The sequence below is a fragment of the Macrobrachium nipponense genome, chromosome 14 (genome assembly GCF_015104395.2).
Source record: "Macrobrachium nipponense isolate FS-2020 chromosome 14, ASM1510439v2, whole genome shotgun sequence".
NCBI lineage: Eukaryota > Metazoa > Arthropoda > Malacostraca > Decapoda > Palaemonidae > Macrobrachium > Macrobrachium nipponense.
Window position 1 is genome coordinate 48,444,954 of NC_087207.1, and position 17,663 is coordinate 48,462,616.

Consider the following 17,663-nt stretch of genomic DNA (forward strand, 5'->3'; position numbering starts at 1 on the left):
CCTCAGGCCCATTATTTGTTAGGGAGAAAGGTGGTACAATTTCCTTAAAAGGAATTAGGCAACAAATTTTGTATTTCATAAAACAGGCCAACCCGGAGTCTTTCCCAAGGGCTCATGATGTTTGGGCAGTTGCCACCTCCATCAATTACTTTCAACATATGAACTTTGACGATCTTAAGAATTACACAGGCTGGAAATCTCCGAAAGTATTTTTCTGGGCTCAGTTCGTGTCGCTGCGCGAAATATCCTTTAATCCATTATTTCTAAGGTAAATGCACTAACACATACCAGAGAATAAATAAAATAAAGAAAAGGTCAGTACTACTGACTCGCTCACCCTCCAAGAGGGTGTCGGTATGAACACTATGGCGAGTGAGACCACTACCACGAACCACTTGCCAATAGAAATCTCCCACTACAAAACCCCCACTAGAGGGGAGCCGACCCACAGAGTGGGCAGCAACTACTACTACTCCATCCCATGCTGCCGACTGCTGCGCCTCTGGTGGCCATCCTTTTCAGTTAGCGCACCGCGTACACACATGCCCTTTTTTGCTCTGTGTTTTTTGTGCCCCTATCTTGGATTTATTCGTCATGGAGCGTACAGCCATCGCAGCAGCTAAGTTAAGTAATCAGTTGTTATTGCTATTTGGTTTTTTCCGCCCTTGAGTCAGTATTTGCCGTTTTTTAGGTATAAATACGGGCTCTAGGTCGGAAGCATGGCAGCATGGTTCTGCCTCGTGGCGGGTTCGTTCTTGGTCTTCCATACCCAGAACCTTCCCTTATTTCCTTACGCTCTATTATTAGTTATCTATTTTATGTTAGGGGTTCAGCCTACTAGGTTTATGTCATGCATGCATGTCTTCTTCACCTTGCGTAGGCATCTTCCATCCAGACCCTAGCCACAGCTCTTAGTATCGGCCCCGGCTAGCTTTGAGTGGTAGACTTTCTTTCGAGTTAGTCGTACACTCCTGGATTGTTTCTCCTACTGATTTATTTTCTTTCTTTACGTTAAGTAATTTTGATTATTTATGTTTTAGGTTAGCCTACGGCGTCTGGCATTTCACGTAGCCTAGGTTATGTATTATTGGTATCCACCACTATTGCTTCCGCTCTTCAGTTCGGTTGCTTCTCTATAGCATCTCTCTGATTAGTTGGTTGCTTTATCCTAGGCTTTATTGTGTCATTGTATTACATGTTACCGCTCCGTGGTCACTACGTGATCACGGAGCAGCCAGGCGCCTGTCCAGTCACCTTTCCCTCCTCCCGCTCTTCCATAGGGCCGGGGGGGAGGGTTGGTCTGTCCACGCTCGCTCCACATACCCGTGCCTGCCTCCCTCTCTCCCTAGGCGGAGGGAGTAGGGGGGGCTGGACAGACCCAGACTGGACTCGACCGCGATCTCTCGGCTTCTCGGCACGCTCGGATGACTAAGGGGGGGGGACTGGCCTTCCCCCCTCCGTCGTTACTCCGTCGCTCCGTTGATAGCTCGAGTCTGTTTCGCCCTCTCGCCTTTCCCAGCTTACTGGTGCTCTTTAATCTACCGGAGCTCCGGCATCCACGTGGAAAGGTGCTAGTTCACCCTGACGGGCGGACTGCAGGCGTACAGTTGGTCTTTACTAACCACCCCGTCGCGCTGATATCGCGACACGAACTCCGCCGCGCACCGGATTTATTCCGGTACGCTCTATGGCTTTAGGTTTAAGTATTAGTATTTAATTTAAACTATAGTAAGTTTAATTTAAGCTACCTTAAGCCAAATCCCTCCGTTGCCTACTCACACCGGATCTCTCCGGGGTTCTAGCCTATTCAGGCGGTAAGGGAGGGGTTATGCCCAAAATTTTTTCGCGCTCCGGCATGCAGCGGAGTTCTTTTAGCCTCTAGCCTGTAAGTGATATCTTTTAGGATGCTCATGTATCTTTTCACTTACAGACCACCAACTGTGAGCATCCGGCTGCAATGCCATGCTCCAGGACCCCTGTGGGCATGAAGTCTGCAGATCCCATGCTCCATGCGCGACTCCGCACGAGAACCTTCAAGTCTGGTTTCACGAGACCTGCACTATTTGCTACGATCTGGTGAGCCAGCTCTTAGACGGGGTAAGTATTCCCAACTCCGTTCACTAATCCCTACAAGGTTATAGTTCTTAAGTTTAATTTTAATCTCTTATTTTAAACTTAAGCTTGTTTTATATGGGATCTCGCATCCTCTATGTTTTTAGTTTAAACCTATTACTTAAGTTTTAATTTTAAGTTTAAACTTAAAACTAACGAATACCCTCTCTTCCAGGCTCCCGCTGTTAGAGACACCGCCCTGGCAACCCTGCGGGCTTGGGTCGGCGGTTTTGGCAAGAACGCCGCCAAGGGACAGCCCTATATCCTTGAGAAGAGGTTGGCGGTCCTGATCTTCCCCGGCGGCAATCAACGGGTTACGTCGACCGGCAGAGGCAGCCCCGACTATGGCGGCGATCCAGCAACAGCTCGCCGCTTCGTTGACTGAACCAGGCCAGGACATCTCGTCGGAAGTCGCGACACTGGATCTAAATATTGAACCAATGGTAGGTGTTGACGACCTGTTGGTCGAGGTAGGTACGTTGGACGCCCAAGGGCTTCCCTTGGGCGCCACTGGGTCTTCTACTCCTGCTAACTCTCCAGCTTCCTTCCAAGGCTTTACAGGAGCTGAGCTCCTTTATACTTCTCCTGATGCTTCCGTAAGACCTAAGGTCAAAGGACAGACGGTTTGTGAAACCCTAAGTAAGACGTCGTCGGCGTCAACATCTCGCAAGTCTCCGGCTACGAACCCCGGAGCAGAGAGGTCTAGAGCTTCTGGGTCCGGCTCCAAATCCTCAAGGAGTAGATCTTCCAAGGAGAGATCACATACTCCGGCGGAGTCAGCCGTTTCTCCTCTCCCCTTGGTACCTGTTCAGAGTTTACCCAACCACCTCCGCAGCAGCTCCGCTTTGGATCCCAATGCTGGTCTGTTGCAGCACATGGGGGATATTTGGTTCGGTTCTCTCAAGAACCGTATGGAGCAGATGTTCTCCCGGTTGTCCGACAGGATTAACTCCCAGGATAACATTATCGCCGAACTGAGCCAGGCTCCGCTAGCTACTCCCCCACCTTTCGGCACAGGTATAGCTCAGCTTCCACCTCATGACTCTCTGCCTCCGTTCTCTATGAATAACCCCTGGAGGGTGGCGTCATACGCCCCCTTCCAGACGGGCTTATTTCTATCCCGGAGTGTGGAACTCGAAGGATTGAGGACTTCGAGTTTCTACCCGGAGGATCTACAACCGCCGTTCATTGGCTACGCCAGACTCACTGCCGCTGCCATGACGCGAGATGACAAGGTCCCTAAAGAGACAGTCCTCTATTCACGTGACCAGGCTCAAAGAGAATGGCTCAGGTGCTTAGAGGACATGGATTGTTCAAATACGAAGATTCAACCCTTTAAGAGTCCCTTCACCATTTTCACAATGGAAGAGGGAACTCCGCTTCCCTTCCTTACCAAGATCGCTACGGTCACTATCCCAGCGGCCCAAAAGGGGAGTCGTTACCGCAGCTAAAGGAAGCGGACCCCACATCTCCTTTGCTTCCTCAACCGGAGAACTGTGGGAAGACCTGCCCAACACTTTTTCGCGGGCAACTCAAACAACTGTGCTATGGATCAGTTTGGTGAGAAGCTGCCTAGACTTCCGGACAGCCTCATTCAGGCGGAGTTTGAGGCCAAGTCTAGGCTAGCCAGGTCTATTAACTCCATGGCCATGACGGAAGTGGCTACCATTGCTTACGGTTCCGAGCCACTATTCAAGCTTATCACCAAGTCACTGACTCAAACGGTACGTCTGACATGTTTGAGTTCGCCACAAGCCAGAACGAATTGTCGGAAGCATGTCTCCAGGAAGCAACTATTCGGCATGAACAGAATAAGTTGCTTTCATCGAACATCTGGGGAGCAGACCTCTTCCCCGATGCAATGGTAAAGGAGGTCCAGGCGGAAGCTACAAGGCTTAACCAAAGCCCTTAAGGATCGTTGGGGTCTCACTGCAAAGAGACGCCAAGACCAAGCAGTGAGGGGTAAGGCTCAGAGGAAACCCAGACGTTTCCAGCCTTACCAAAAGAAACAGCAACGCTTCGCCCAGCCTGTTTCGGCTGTTCCGTTGGTGCACGGCGGCCCAACCCTCTACCTCCAAGGCCCAATCACAAGCCTATATATGTGATTTCCCCCCAGCCTCAACCTTCCACCTCTTACGCTGTCTCCCCAGCCTTCAACCAAGTGTTCGAAGGCCAGGGCTTTCAGCAGTATGACCGCTCGGGGTAGGGAGGCAGGGGTAAGCGATCCTTTCGTCAGAGAGGATCAGGAAGGTCCCTTAATAGAGGAAAACACTTCCGGGGAGGCCGCGGAGGTTACCAGCAACAATGAGAACTTCCAGGTAGGAGGGAGGCTGTTTCTCTTCCGCCACCGGTGGAATTTCAGCAAATGGGCACAAAGTATTGTGTCGAAAGGCCTGGGTTGGAGTTGGGTGGCGAATCCGCCGCCACCCCCATCCAGACCTTTCCTTCACTTCCATCCAAAGAATTGACGGAGTATGCGGAGGACCTCCTTCAGAAAGGAGCAATAGCGAGAGTCAACAGATTAAAGTTCAAGGGCGCTTGTTCAGCGTTCCAAAGAAAGGCTCACAAAAAAGAAGGGTAATCTTAGACTTGTCCCGTTTAAACTTGGCCATTCGCTGCGACAAGTTCAAGATGCTCACCATCTTGCAGGTGCGGACCTTACTTCCCCGTGGGGCCGTCACCACCTCTATCGATCTTACAGACGCATACTATCATATCCCTATTGCAAGACACTTTCGCCCTTATCTGGGCTTCAAGATAGGAGATCAAGCATTCTCCTTCAAGGTAGTTCCCCTTCGGTCTGAACGTGGCACCCAGGGTGTTCACGAAGTTGGCGGAAGTGGTCGTCCAACAACTAAGATCGCAAGGATCATGGTATAGCGTATCTCGACGATTGGTTAATTTGGGCTCAACAGTCGAGGAATGTCGCAAAGCAACACTGAAAGTAATCCAGTTCCTGGAATATCTAGGGTTCAAGATAAACAGGACAAAATCGAGACTCACTCCGGAGTCAAACTTTCAGTGGCTTGGCATTCAATGGAATCTATCCTCCCATACTCTGTCGATTCCATCAGCCAAGAGAAAAGAAATAGCGAAGTCAGTAAAGCAATTTCTAGGACACAAACTTGCTTCAAGGAGAGCCCAGGAAAGGATTCTGGGTTTTCACTCCAATTTGCATCAGTGACAAACATCTTGATGAAAGCCAAACTGAAAGACCTAACCAGAATCTGGCGCTCACGAGCAAATGTCAGGTCCAGGGACAAATTATCATCAGTCCCTCAGGTTCTGCGGAAAATCGTCTACGTCCTTGGTCAAAAGTCAAAAACCTGTCAATATCAGTACCCCTTCAGTTTTCTCCTCCGGGGATTACCATCCACACGGACGCTTCATTAAGCGGCTGGGGAGGATATTCTCAGTTCAAGAAGGTTCAAGGAACCTGGTCACCCCTCCCAGTTCCGTCAGCTTCACATAAATGTACTGGAAGCAATGGCAGTGTTCTTGACTCTAAAAAGGTTACGTCCGCCAAAGAACTCCCACATAAAGCTAGTTTTAGACAGCGCAGTGGTAGTCATTGTGTAAACAGGGGAGGCTCCAAGTCACGACATCTGAATCATGTCATGGTAGCCATCTTCTCCCTGGCGGACAAGTTCAGTTGGCACCTCTCCTCCACCCATATAGCTGAGTGAGAAACGTCATAGCAGATGCCTCTATCCCGACTCATTTTCTCTGGAGTCGGAATGGTCACTGGACAACAGTTCGTTCCAATGGATTCTCCGGAGGGTTCCAGGTTTACAAGTGGATCTATTCGCATCCCAAGCGAACCACAAACTCCCACGTTATGTGGCCCCCAACCTGGACCCTCTGGCCTATGCCACGGACGCCCTGTCCATAGACTGGAAACAACTGGGAGAAGATTTTGTCTTTCCTCCAGTGAATCTTCTCCTGAAGGTACTGAACAAACTCAGGACGTTCAAGGGTCAAGTAGCGCTAGTAGCCCCAGACTGCCGAAGAGCAATTGGTACCCTCTCATTCTGGAACTGGGGTCTTCGTCCTCTTCGAATTCCCAATCCCAGGCTCTCCGCCCCAGTCAGTACAAACGAACAGACTGTGTTCGCTTCCTCAGGAATTCTCAAAACCCTAACTTTATGGACTTCATGAAGTTTGCGGCTAAAAGAGATGCGAATATTGATCCTCGAAATATTCTTCTTGGAATCTAATAAAAGAGATTCACTTTGAGACAGTATGATGCTGCAGTCAAAAGTTAGCAACCTTCCTGAGAGAATCAGCTATAGAATCATGACAATCAATTCAGCTTATCCTTTTTCAGATCCTTATTTGAAAAAGGGGCCTTAGCAGCTAGCACTATTACGACAACAAGTCAGCCTTGAAAAAGATTTTTCAACTCGGTTTCAGCATAGACTTGACAGACTCTTACTTCTCGTCTATTCCCAAGGCTTGTGCTAGACTTAGACCTTCAGTGAGGCCTACGTCAGTGTCGTGGTTCTTAAATGATGTTCTAAAGCTGGCTTCAGAAACAGATAATACGACATGTTCATTTATAATGCTCTTAAGAAAAACTCTATTTTTATTAAGCTTGGCTTCAGGAGCTAGAAATTTCAGAACTGTCGGCGTTATCCAGAGATCCAAATCATGTTGAATTTCTTCCCACAGGGGAAGTTCTACTTTCTCCGGAACGTAGTTTCATAGCAAAGAATGAAGATCCTTTGATGAGGTGGGAACCGTGGAAGGTTGTACCCCTTCCACAAGATATTTCTCTTTGTCCAGTATCGACCTTACGAGCCTTTCTGTCAGGACTTCCTCATCCTCATCGGGTCCTCTCTTTAAGAGAGAAAAAGTGGTACTTTATCTATTAAAGGTATCAGGCAACAGATCCTGTACTTTATTAAGCAAGCCAATCCTGATTCCTTCCCTAAAGCACATGATGTTCAGGGCAGTTGCCACCTCAATTAACTATTTCCAACACATGAATTTCGATGATTTAAAAAAGTATACAGGATGGAAATCGCCGACAGTATTTAAGCGTCATTACTTAAAGTCCTTGGAAGCTCTGAAATTTTCAGCAGTTGCGGCGGGTAAATCATAGTTTCCCCCGACTCTGTTTAATCTTTAGTAGAAGATCCAGTTCTCCTTTCTACCTATCTCACCCACGTTTTGTCTATACCTGCCCTGTTCATCTACGATTACCTTGAGTCTTAGCTGCTCTTATGATGGTGTAGTGGGTGCCCCTTATTTTTTTGTTTTTTTCTAGGGTCACTCACAATTGATTGTATATAATGATCTCTTTGATGTGATCCCCTTATTTTTATGCTAGGGTGACACATCTCATTTACAATGGTTACGGGTTTTGTATACTAAGTCATATACATTTCTTTATTATATTATTGTCGAAGTTTGTTCCATTCAATTTATTATTATAATTGCTTTAATTATTTTGTACATATTAACTATACACAGTGTTAAGCTCAACATATATTCCATGTAAAGGCCCTGGTATATATATGTTAAATTTAAGAAGTTTAATTTTAAGGAAACTATTATTTAACCTTAAAAGTTAATTTAAGTAATATGTTTCTATTCTGTATCATTGTGTATATGTATATCTATTAGCAATTATAATTTTTCATTTTATGTTATCTTTTATTGAGACCCTTTTTTGTCTGTTTTATTTGTTCTTTACAATCTTGTGCTATTTCTCTGGTACGATTTCGCGCAGCGACACGAACTGAGCCCCATAAAAGGGATTTTGACGTAAGGAAAAATCTATTCTGGGCGATTGGTTCGTGTCGCCAGCGAAATCCCGCCCTACCCATCCCAAAACGCCAGATTGTCTGCTAACTCAGGATGGCCACCAGAGGCGCAGCAGTCGGCAGCATGGGATGGAGTAGTAGTAGTTGCTGCCCACTCTGTGGGTCGGCTCCCCTCTAGTGGGGGTTTTGTAGTGGGAGATTTCTATTGGCAAGTGGTTCGTGGTAGTGGTCTCACTCGCCATAGTGTTCATACCGACACCCTCTTGGAGGGTGAGCGAGTCAGTAGTACTGACCTTTTCTTTATTTTATTTATTCTCTGGTATGTGTTAGTGCATTTACCTTAGAAATAATGGATTAAAGGATATTTTGCTGGCGACACGAACCAATCGCCCAGAAATAGATTTTTCCTTACGTCAAAATCCCTTAAATGCTACTATTTGAAGTCTTTAGAAGCCCTTAAATTCTCTGCAGTGGCAGCTGGAAACACAGTTTCCCCTGACACTGCTTGATATATGCTTTCTTAACCTTATCTCTGTAGCTCTTTCTTTTCTGCCTGCCTCGCTAGCACCCTTACTTAGCTCGGTCGTCTCTGTATATTTTACCTTGGATGTAGTTGTACATATGATGGATATTGTTACTTTATGTTTGGGCTTAGTTCCCTTGTTTGCTTTGTATATCCTTACCATATGTGTTGCTATGGTTTTATGTTCTTATCATTAAATTATGTTAAGGTCTATTAAAACGCATTGTGTCTGTATATTTTTGTCACTTTGTTGTAATCTTAAGTTCTATATTATAGCAACTAACCTTACTTGTCTTTTAATTTACCTATTTTTACAGTATTTTACAATATTTATGCATAACTTTCCAAGCTTGGTGGGGCCAATTCTCTGGGACTATTTCACGGAGCGACGCAGGCTGAGCCCAGAAAAGGGATTTTGACGGAGGAAAAATCTATTTCTGGGCAATGACCTGTGACGCCCAGTGAAATCCCACCCTCTTTTCACATTCCTCACCCTGTCTGGCCCAAGCTTGGGTGCTATCTTCAGGAATGACGCCAGAGACGCCCACTGTAGTAGTAGCGGGTAGCGGGGCTTTAGTTCGGCTCCTCTGTAGATGGGGGATTTTGGTGGAGGAAGAAGCTAATTGGCAAGGGATCTCTGGTAGTGGTTTCCACTAGCTCTTTTACTATACCGACACCTTTATTAAAAGGTGAGCAAGCCAGAATATTCTGGCACTGTCGTTTCTATTTTTTCTCTGGTGTATATAGCAATATTTATGCCTTAGAAATGAGGATCAAGGATACATTTCACTGGGCGACACAGGTCATTGCCCAGAAATAGATTTTTCCTCCGTCAAAATCCCTTTTTTGAAGCCAGGATGGTACTACTCCGTCTAGTTATCGTCCTATTGCTCTAACATCACGCATGTGTAGTTGATGGAAAAAATGGTTAATATGTAGCTTATATGGATTTTAGCAAAGAAGGGCCTTATAACTCCAGCCCAATGTGATTTTTGTCAAATGTGCTCTTGTACTGACATCTTGGTGTGTCTAGAAAATTCCATATGCAAGACTTTCATCTCCAGAAAACTTTGTGTATCAGTTTTCTTTGACCTGGAGAAAGCTTATGAGATACAACCTGGAGATATGGTATGTTGAAGACACTCCATGATTATGAATTCCGAGGAGAATTACCATTATTTATCCAAGATTTCCTAAAAAATCTAAGGTTCGGGGTTAAAGTTGGAAACTGATTCTCAACTCTTCGCAGCCAAGGAGGAGTTCCACAGGGAAGTGTCCTTAGTGTGACTTTGCTTTGTTCATAAATAGCATTGCCTCTGTGATTCCTAAAGATATAATGTTTTCCTATTTTGTTGATGACCTCTATTGTTTGCAGCCTCACGAATGACAGTGGCTGAGCGAAAAATGCAGTTGGCCATTAACAAAATTGTCGAATGCGCAGAAGAAAGGTGTTTTAAATTCTCTACATTGAAAATTGTTGCTGAACATTTCTGCCATTAAAGGTATACATCCTGATCCTAACCTCTACATACATGATCAGAGGATATCATGGAAGGAAGAGACATGTTTTGCATATCAGCAAATATCTGTGCATCATGCCAAAAATGGCTCCTAAAAAGCTCCCTGCTCTTTCTAAGGCCATTGGCAAAGAGCCTAAAAGAAAGGCCATCATGAACCTCAACAAGAAGGAAAGTTCTTGATATGTTGAAGGACGGATAAAGTATCATCATGGTCGCTATTTCAATGTGAATGAGAGTATGGTGAGATACATTAAGAAAAAAGAAAGTGAAATCAGTAAAAGTGCAAGCATGACCTACTTTGGTACCAGCTAAAGCAGTGTCGACAGTATGAATTAAAACAATCATATGGACAGAATCTACATGCATACTGGATCAAGGACTGCCATAAGAAGAACGTGCCCCTTGACTCGAACATCATATGCAAGGAAGCGTGACAGCTCTACCAGCAGCTATCAACTGCTATGGAAGACAGTGATCTAGAGGCACAGGAAGGCGATGAAGGAGAGGAATTAGAATTCTTGGGCTTTGATGTATCTGTGCAGTTTTTAATGATAAATATTTAGCCTTTATGAACATAATCCACATCATCCAAAACCTTTTTGGATAGAGTTTTTAAAATTTTAGATTATTATTCTATTCCAAAGGTCAAAGTCTGGCCATTTTAATATTCTGTTGTGCCCCCTTGGAAGCTTCCTTCTGTGGAGCACTGCAGATTCTTCACTGGTAGCAAGGAAGAAGTGAGTGCTGAGATGCTGCACATCTCCTTTTTAGAACATTTGGCAGACCATGATGGTTCAGTCATAGTTTTTACAGATGGATCCAAGTCTGATGCAGGCTTTGGCTTTGGAGTTGTATTTCCCAATTTTGATAGGAGTAGAAGGCTGCCAGATCAGTCATCCATTTTTACAGCTGTGTGTTCTGCAATCCTAACTGTCCTTAAAGAGATTGCTTGTCATTCTGAAACACTTTCTTGTATGTTGCAATTCACTGGGTGTCTTGCAAGCTATTGGTTATTTTAATTCACTCCATCCTATCATAATTGAAATTTTAGAGTGGCATCAGTTGCTTAAGATTAATGGTAGTAAAGTATATTTCTGTTTGTTTCCTGCATATGTTGGTGTGGCAGGAAACAAAGTAGCAGACTCACTTGCCAAAACAGCTATCCACCAAAGTAATATAGCTAGGTGTGCACTCCTTGCAAATGATATGTATCCGGTTATTAAATCAGCATTCCTTGATTTCTGGAAATTGCAATGGAGCTAGAAAACCAAAAAATGAAAGAAACAGCTACCACCCTCTTTCCTTGAAAGCATTCATCAATGACTAGGCAAAGGGAAGTAATACTCAGTCGGCTTAGAATAGGTCATACAAAAATTACACATGGCTTTCTGATGAGGGGGTCATCAGTCTTATTGTAACGACTGCTTGGTACTATTGACAGTCAGACACATGATAGTTGAGTGCCCTAGTCTGTCAGATGAGAGAGAGAGGTACTTTCCTCTAAGTTACAGGGGAACTGAAGGTGGTTTTTCCCTTACCAAGATTTTAGGGGCAGATTTTAGTGAAAGTGCCCTGTTTGATTTTATTGTTAATTTTATTTTATAAAATTTAAGTGATTTTAAATTTTTTTTTATTTTAAGTTCATAATTTTGTCTTGTGTGTGCGTGTATGTATGTGCTTATGAATGTATTTGTTTGTTTGGATATGCATGCATATACTTTATGTATTCCATTTTAGTGGCGTCAATAACCATTAGCAGTTGCGACGCCAGATAGTCTTTAATAAATCAATCAATCAAACCTTACCAACCATTGTCTTGTGGAATAATGATTTTACATATGTGTAAGTATGGTTCTGTATGTCTAATATTAAGATGCAAGTTACAAATAAGTTTTTAATTCCTTGCAACTTCTGCACGGAATGAAGGCCATTGAGATTAATCAGTTATTTTCACTTTGTATTCAAATTTACACATAAACACATTGCTTATTGTAGTAATTACTATTTTCTCTTTCAGGCTTAGCAGCGGAATTCTTGCTTGAGAACCTGACGAAGTATTGTTTGGGTGCATCCTCTTTTTAGGTTTCAGAAATAGGATCAATGGTTTGTATTTTGTAGTACTATTTTGTTCTTGCATAGCTCATTATTCTTCATTGGGAATGAGTATCTTCTGATCCCTTCAGATAGACAAAATTATTCAGTGTATGGTCATTCCACCGAAGTAAAGCTGACTCTGAAGTCTCTAGTGCAGTGGTTCCCAACTGGTTTCACGCCATGGACCGCCAACCCAATAAGCAGTATGCTGTGGACCATTTCATTTTTGATCAAGATAAAGAAGTATACACAACAAGCATTTGGGTTTGAAATACATTTATTCAAAATAATTCTGAGAAGTTACACAAAAGAATAGCCAGCCAACATTTTAATATTTCTTAAAAACATAATTCCCTGGAAAAGGAGCAGCTGTGTAACCTTTTGCCCTAAAATTTATTTCTAACGAACATAATTTTCAAATTATGCATGAATATACAACTAGTAAATACTTTCCTTTCAGATTATATTCATTCATTTTTACCTGCAACCAGACTAACAATTTAATATGTCTTAAAAAACAGACTTTCCTAGAAATGGAATTCGTAGTTGTGTAACCTTTTGTTTCTTTCTAACAAACAGATTTCCTAAGGACGCAAGAGTAAACAAATAATAAACACTTTCCTTGCAAATTAAATTCATTAATTTCTGGGCTTGACCTGTGTCGGCCTGTGAAATGGTTCCTTTGATACTATTTCTGAGGAATAAATATTGCTATTCATCCTAGAGAAAAAAGAAACAATATAATGCCGATAAAATGGCTCGCTCACTTCTTATAGAAGTGTCGTATAGTAAGGAGCGAGTGGAATCACTACCAGAGGTCCCTTGCCATTTAGCTTCTACCTTCGACAAAACCCCGAACTACGGAGGAGCCGTGCTACAGCTCCCGGTCTACTACTACCGTGAGCGCCTCCGACGCCTGAGACGTCATTCCTTCGATAGCACGCGTTACAACCACACGTTAGAATTTTTCTGTGCTGTGTATCGCTCGATTTTGGATTAACTTTAATTTTCAAGATGTCTTCAGCTTCTGCTTCTAAGTTAAGTACTGTTTGGGGTTACTGATCTCATTTTATGATATCTTCGTGTTATATACATATTCGGAGCCTTATCGGCCGGTATGCCCCTCGACCGCAGGGCGGTACGGGTTCTCTCTTTCAGTCTTCCATACCGTTAGGGATTTCCCTTTCTCAGTACTTTAGATATGGTTACTTATACAGTCTCTATATCTTTCATGCAGTTAGTTTTTTAGTTAGGCCTCCACGGGGCACGCTCCGACCGCACGTTTCGGACCTTAGTCTAGCTACGCCTTACATTGTTAGGAGTTTTATCAGTCACGATTTTGAGAGTCATATCATCTTAATTATTCTGATGTTCTCTCTTACCTTCTCTAGTTCCTGATTACCATTATAATAATATTAGGTACTAGGTTGCTGGAACATACACCATGCTTCGGTATGGCGATTAGCTTCCCTGTTACACTTATTTTACCGTTAAGTAGGCTTTCATACCCTAATTGTCGATTGGTGATTAGCCTGCCCCCCCGTTTTCTTGAACTAGAGGTTAGATTAGGCTAACATACCCCTTTCTTCTTCGGATCGGCGATTAGCCTAATTTTCTGTTTGCTTAGCTTCGTGTTCCCCGTGTTAGCCTAGCTTTAAGATATTGCTTTAATTTTATTATTTGATTGATTATTATAAGTAATCCTATATATATCAGTGATATTGATGTTGTTCCGACGGTTCTTCCCACCTCGTGTCTTTCACCTGGCTGGGAAGACCACCGGTTGATCGCGGTGAGCCACCACCCGGTTATGTGGGTCCCCCCCCCTCCTGTCCCCCCATTTCCCCCCCTCCATACATTGCCATCCACGTCGATGGGTGATGACTCGTTTCTCACAGCTAGCGTCCGAGTCTGCATGAGAGGGGGTGACTCACGGGACTGGTGGATATCCCCTCCCTACTGGTGTTCTCACTCGTCATGTGTCCTCGGGGGCTCGGACCACCTCCTTCCCCCTTCTTCTCCGTCCTTAACCTGCCGCTCAGGGGGAGGGCTCCCCCTACCCCACGACTTCCCTACCCAACCCCACCCCCCCCCAGTTCAGTCCGGCAGGTGTCTATCCGCCGCTACCAACATAGAGAGGGGGGGGAGGGAACCACTGGATTTCCTATCCACTTAGGATAGTTCACACGAGCACTTACTGATATAATGGTTTTTATTTTGTTTTTTATTCTGTTTTTATTTAATGTTTAGAATCTTTTGCATTACTCCGGGGGGTTTTTTATTTCCGCCTCTCGTACTATCCCTTGCTTCGTTTAGAAGTTTTACATTGCTCACTCATATTATTAACTCCGGGCCATACGAGAACTCCGGGCCCTACGGAGTTTTATTTTTTAATCATATAACAAGTGAGCTTAGGCGGAGGCAGAGACTTTCTTCCCCCTCGTAACTTTTCTACATAATATTCATTCGTAGATCTCTATCCGTCGGTTCCTACTCCGGCACCCACGGATATTTTGCATATTATACCACGGAGGTTGTCATTGGTACTCATGTATCCTTTGACTTACAGATGTTGTGCCAGGAGATTGGGTGCAATGCCATCCTCCAAGACCTGTGCGGCCATATTAGTATGCCGTTCTCACGCAGGATGTGCAGTGAAAGTGGAGGATTTTATCGTTTGGCATCATGAAGCTTGCCAAACCTGCTACTTGCTAGTAGGAGATTGCCTCACTAGTAGTAAGTTTCTTAGCACTTTCTTCATTCATTCGTCACCTGGAATACTTGTTATTGTTATTATTATATAACCTTTCACATATGAGACACATATTCATATGGAATCTCAACACAACAGACATTCCTCCCTTATCCTCTCCCTACTCTAGACCCTTTTTTACAGGGTTCTGATGAAGAAAAGAAAGAAAGCTTTGTCGACTCAAAGCTTGGGTGGAGGGGTTTTTTGGCCGGAATTCGAAGGGCCGCCCTTACATTCTTACCCAGGATATGGCGGACCTAGTATTCCCAGGAGCCAAGAAAGGATCAGTGGTGGACCCGATAGCGGCCGCCCCTTTGCTGGCCGACCTTCAAGTCACGACCTCCCTTCAGGAGGGAGATTTTCCCAGAGGACGTTGCAGAAGACTTTGCGGCAATGAACCTCGACGTCGAACCCATGCATTGATCCATGGGTACAGGTAAGGGTGTAGTAGGGGCAGCTTCTGTGGGTTCTCAGGGCCCCCCCGTTTCCTGAATTCCCTTTCTCCATCACCTTCTACTGATCCTTCTACTTCCACTTCTTTCCGGGCTTCACTGAAGAGCAGCGGTCTGTCCGTCCTAAGGCTACTTCGGTGATCCCCAAGGCTAAGATGACCGAGGAGAAACTTAAAAAGTCTCTCCCCAAGAAATCGGTCATCCTGACAACACTGTAACTCCGACTCCCACCACCCCGGATCAGTTAGGTCAAGGGAGGCCTCTTCGTCTGCGTCGAGGTCCCCCAAACATAGATCATGTAAGGATCGGGCTCACGTCCCTCTTTTTGATCCCGAATCGTTTCGGCTAATATTCTGGAGCAGGTGGGAGTGATCGTAGGGGCCTTGGTTGACAACAAGGTCGGCTCGGTGCTCTCCCAGCTCTCCAGTTCTGTTACGCCTTCCGGCCAGTCGATCCAATCGCTGGCGGAACGGCTGGCCGCTCAGGAGAATGCTATCGCCGGGATTCAAACCTCAGTCGCGGCAGGTTCCCCCCTAACTGTGCCACCTTCTCCTCTTCCAATGCCAGATTCCAGCCAACTGCCGGAATTCAAGGCGGCCAACCCTTGGAGGATTGCTTCATATGCCCTGTTTGTCAACGGAATGTTGACAATCGAAGGCATAGGAACTCGAAGGCGTGAGGACTTTGAGTTCCACCCCAGGGACCTTCCCACCACCATTCATGGCTACGTCGACTAACGGAAGCAGCGATGATGAGAGAGGACAAGGTTCCCAAGGAAACAGTGATCCTTCCGAGGGAACAGGCACAGCAGACTCTAATGAGAAGTCTGGAGGAATGGGGGTGTGAAAACACCCGCATTACTGCCTTTAGAAGTCCTTTCACCATTTTTACTCCGGTGGAAGGGACTCCGCTACCACTGGACCTTAAGGTAGTGGAAGCAACCTTTCAGGCTGCCCTGAAAGACGAGCCCCTGCCTCAACTACGAGAGACGGAACCCCACCTCTCTCTTAGTCCCAGGCTCCGAGACGTACTTCGAGGGGCAGTTCCTACTTTCTCAGTAGGAAAACTAAAGGCGGACTGTGCCACCTCATCTCTTTAGTGAGAGACTCCCCAGGTTGTCGGACTCCCTCATACCAGGATGGAATACGACGCCGGGACTAGGCTCGCGAGATCCCTTTCCTCCATGACTATGGCGGAGGTGACGGCTCTTGTATACCCAACAAGAGCCGTTGTTTTCAAGTTTTGGCTAAAGGTCTGCTGCACACCATGCAGTGTGACCTTTACGACTTCCTCATAGCCAGGAGGAATTGTAGGAAGCACGTTCTGGCAGAAGCTACTATCCGCCATGAACCGAATAAACTGATTGCTCCTCATTTGGGGAACGGACCTCTTTCCAGCACCAGTGGTAGCAGAAGTCCTTCATGAGCTTCTAAGGTTAACCAGTGCCTCAAAGTCAGGTGGGGACTGGTAGCAAAGCGGAGGCAGGAATCTTCTGGTCCTAACCCAAGGAACAAGAGAAACCAAGGAAGTTTCTCCCTTCCAGCCTTCTCAGCAGACATTGGTTCAGGCAGTCCCAGCATCACAATGGGCAACCATCGTCGAAGGGTCAACAATAATACCTTGTTCTGACCCCTGCAGTCCCAGCAATCTCAACCCTCTACTTCCTTTGCTGTCTCGCCAGCCTACAATTCCAACTATGAAAGCCGAACTTTCAGGCTTTCAATAGGTTTGCGAGAGGTAGCAGAGCAAGAGGTGCCTCTCGATTCAGAGATCCGCCGGCAGGGCTGCTAACAGAGGAAGAGGTTTCCGAGGAGGAAGAGGTGGCCGCCCCTCGGCAAACCAGCAGTGAGAGTCCCAAGGTAGGAGGGAGGCTGTACCTCTTCCGCCAGCGGTGGGGGTTCAGCCCTTGGGCTCAAGTATAGTAACAAAAGGACTAGGTTGGAGTTGGCTAGAGGGCCCTCCTCCAACCAACAGATTCTATCAAGCACCAACAACAGAATTGGTAGATATACCGAAGACCTCCTTCTCAAAGGAGTAGTCTCAAGAGTCAACAATTTAAAATTTCAAGGACGCTTGTTCAGCGTGCCAAAGAAGACTCGGTAAACCGAAGAATCATCTTAGACTTGTCCCATCTGAACTTATTCATTCATTGCGACAAGTTCAGGATGCTGACTGTTTCGCAGGTACAGACACCTTACTTCCCCGTGGGGCCGTCACAACCTCTATAGATCTTACAGATGCCTACTATCATTTCCCAAGTTCCATAGCCAGACACTTCCGTCCTTTCCTAGCTTCAAACTAGGCAACAGATCTACTCCTTCAAGGTAATGCCATTCGGGCTCAACATAGCCCCCAGGATCTTCACCAAATTGGCGGAAGCAGTAGTGCAAAGAACTAAGGAAACAGGGAATAAGTTAGTGGCTTATCTGGACGATTGGCTTA

General features: G+C 45.4%; 1 protein-coding gene across 1 annotated transcript in view; it reads left to right on the top strand.

The window, feature by feature from the left end:
• Positions 1-17,663, top strand: part of LOC135226492 (peroxisomal carnitine O-octanoyltransferase-like) — a gene marked incomplete in the record, with an annotated part of 719,233 nt that overhangs the window by 90,844 nt on the left and 610,726 nt on the right. The window contains 1 exon segment of the mRNA XM_064266109.1: positions 11,941-12,026. Coding sequence (XP_064122179.1) covers positions 12,024-12,026 — 3 coding nt within the window.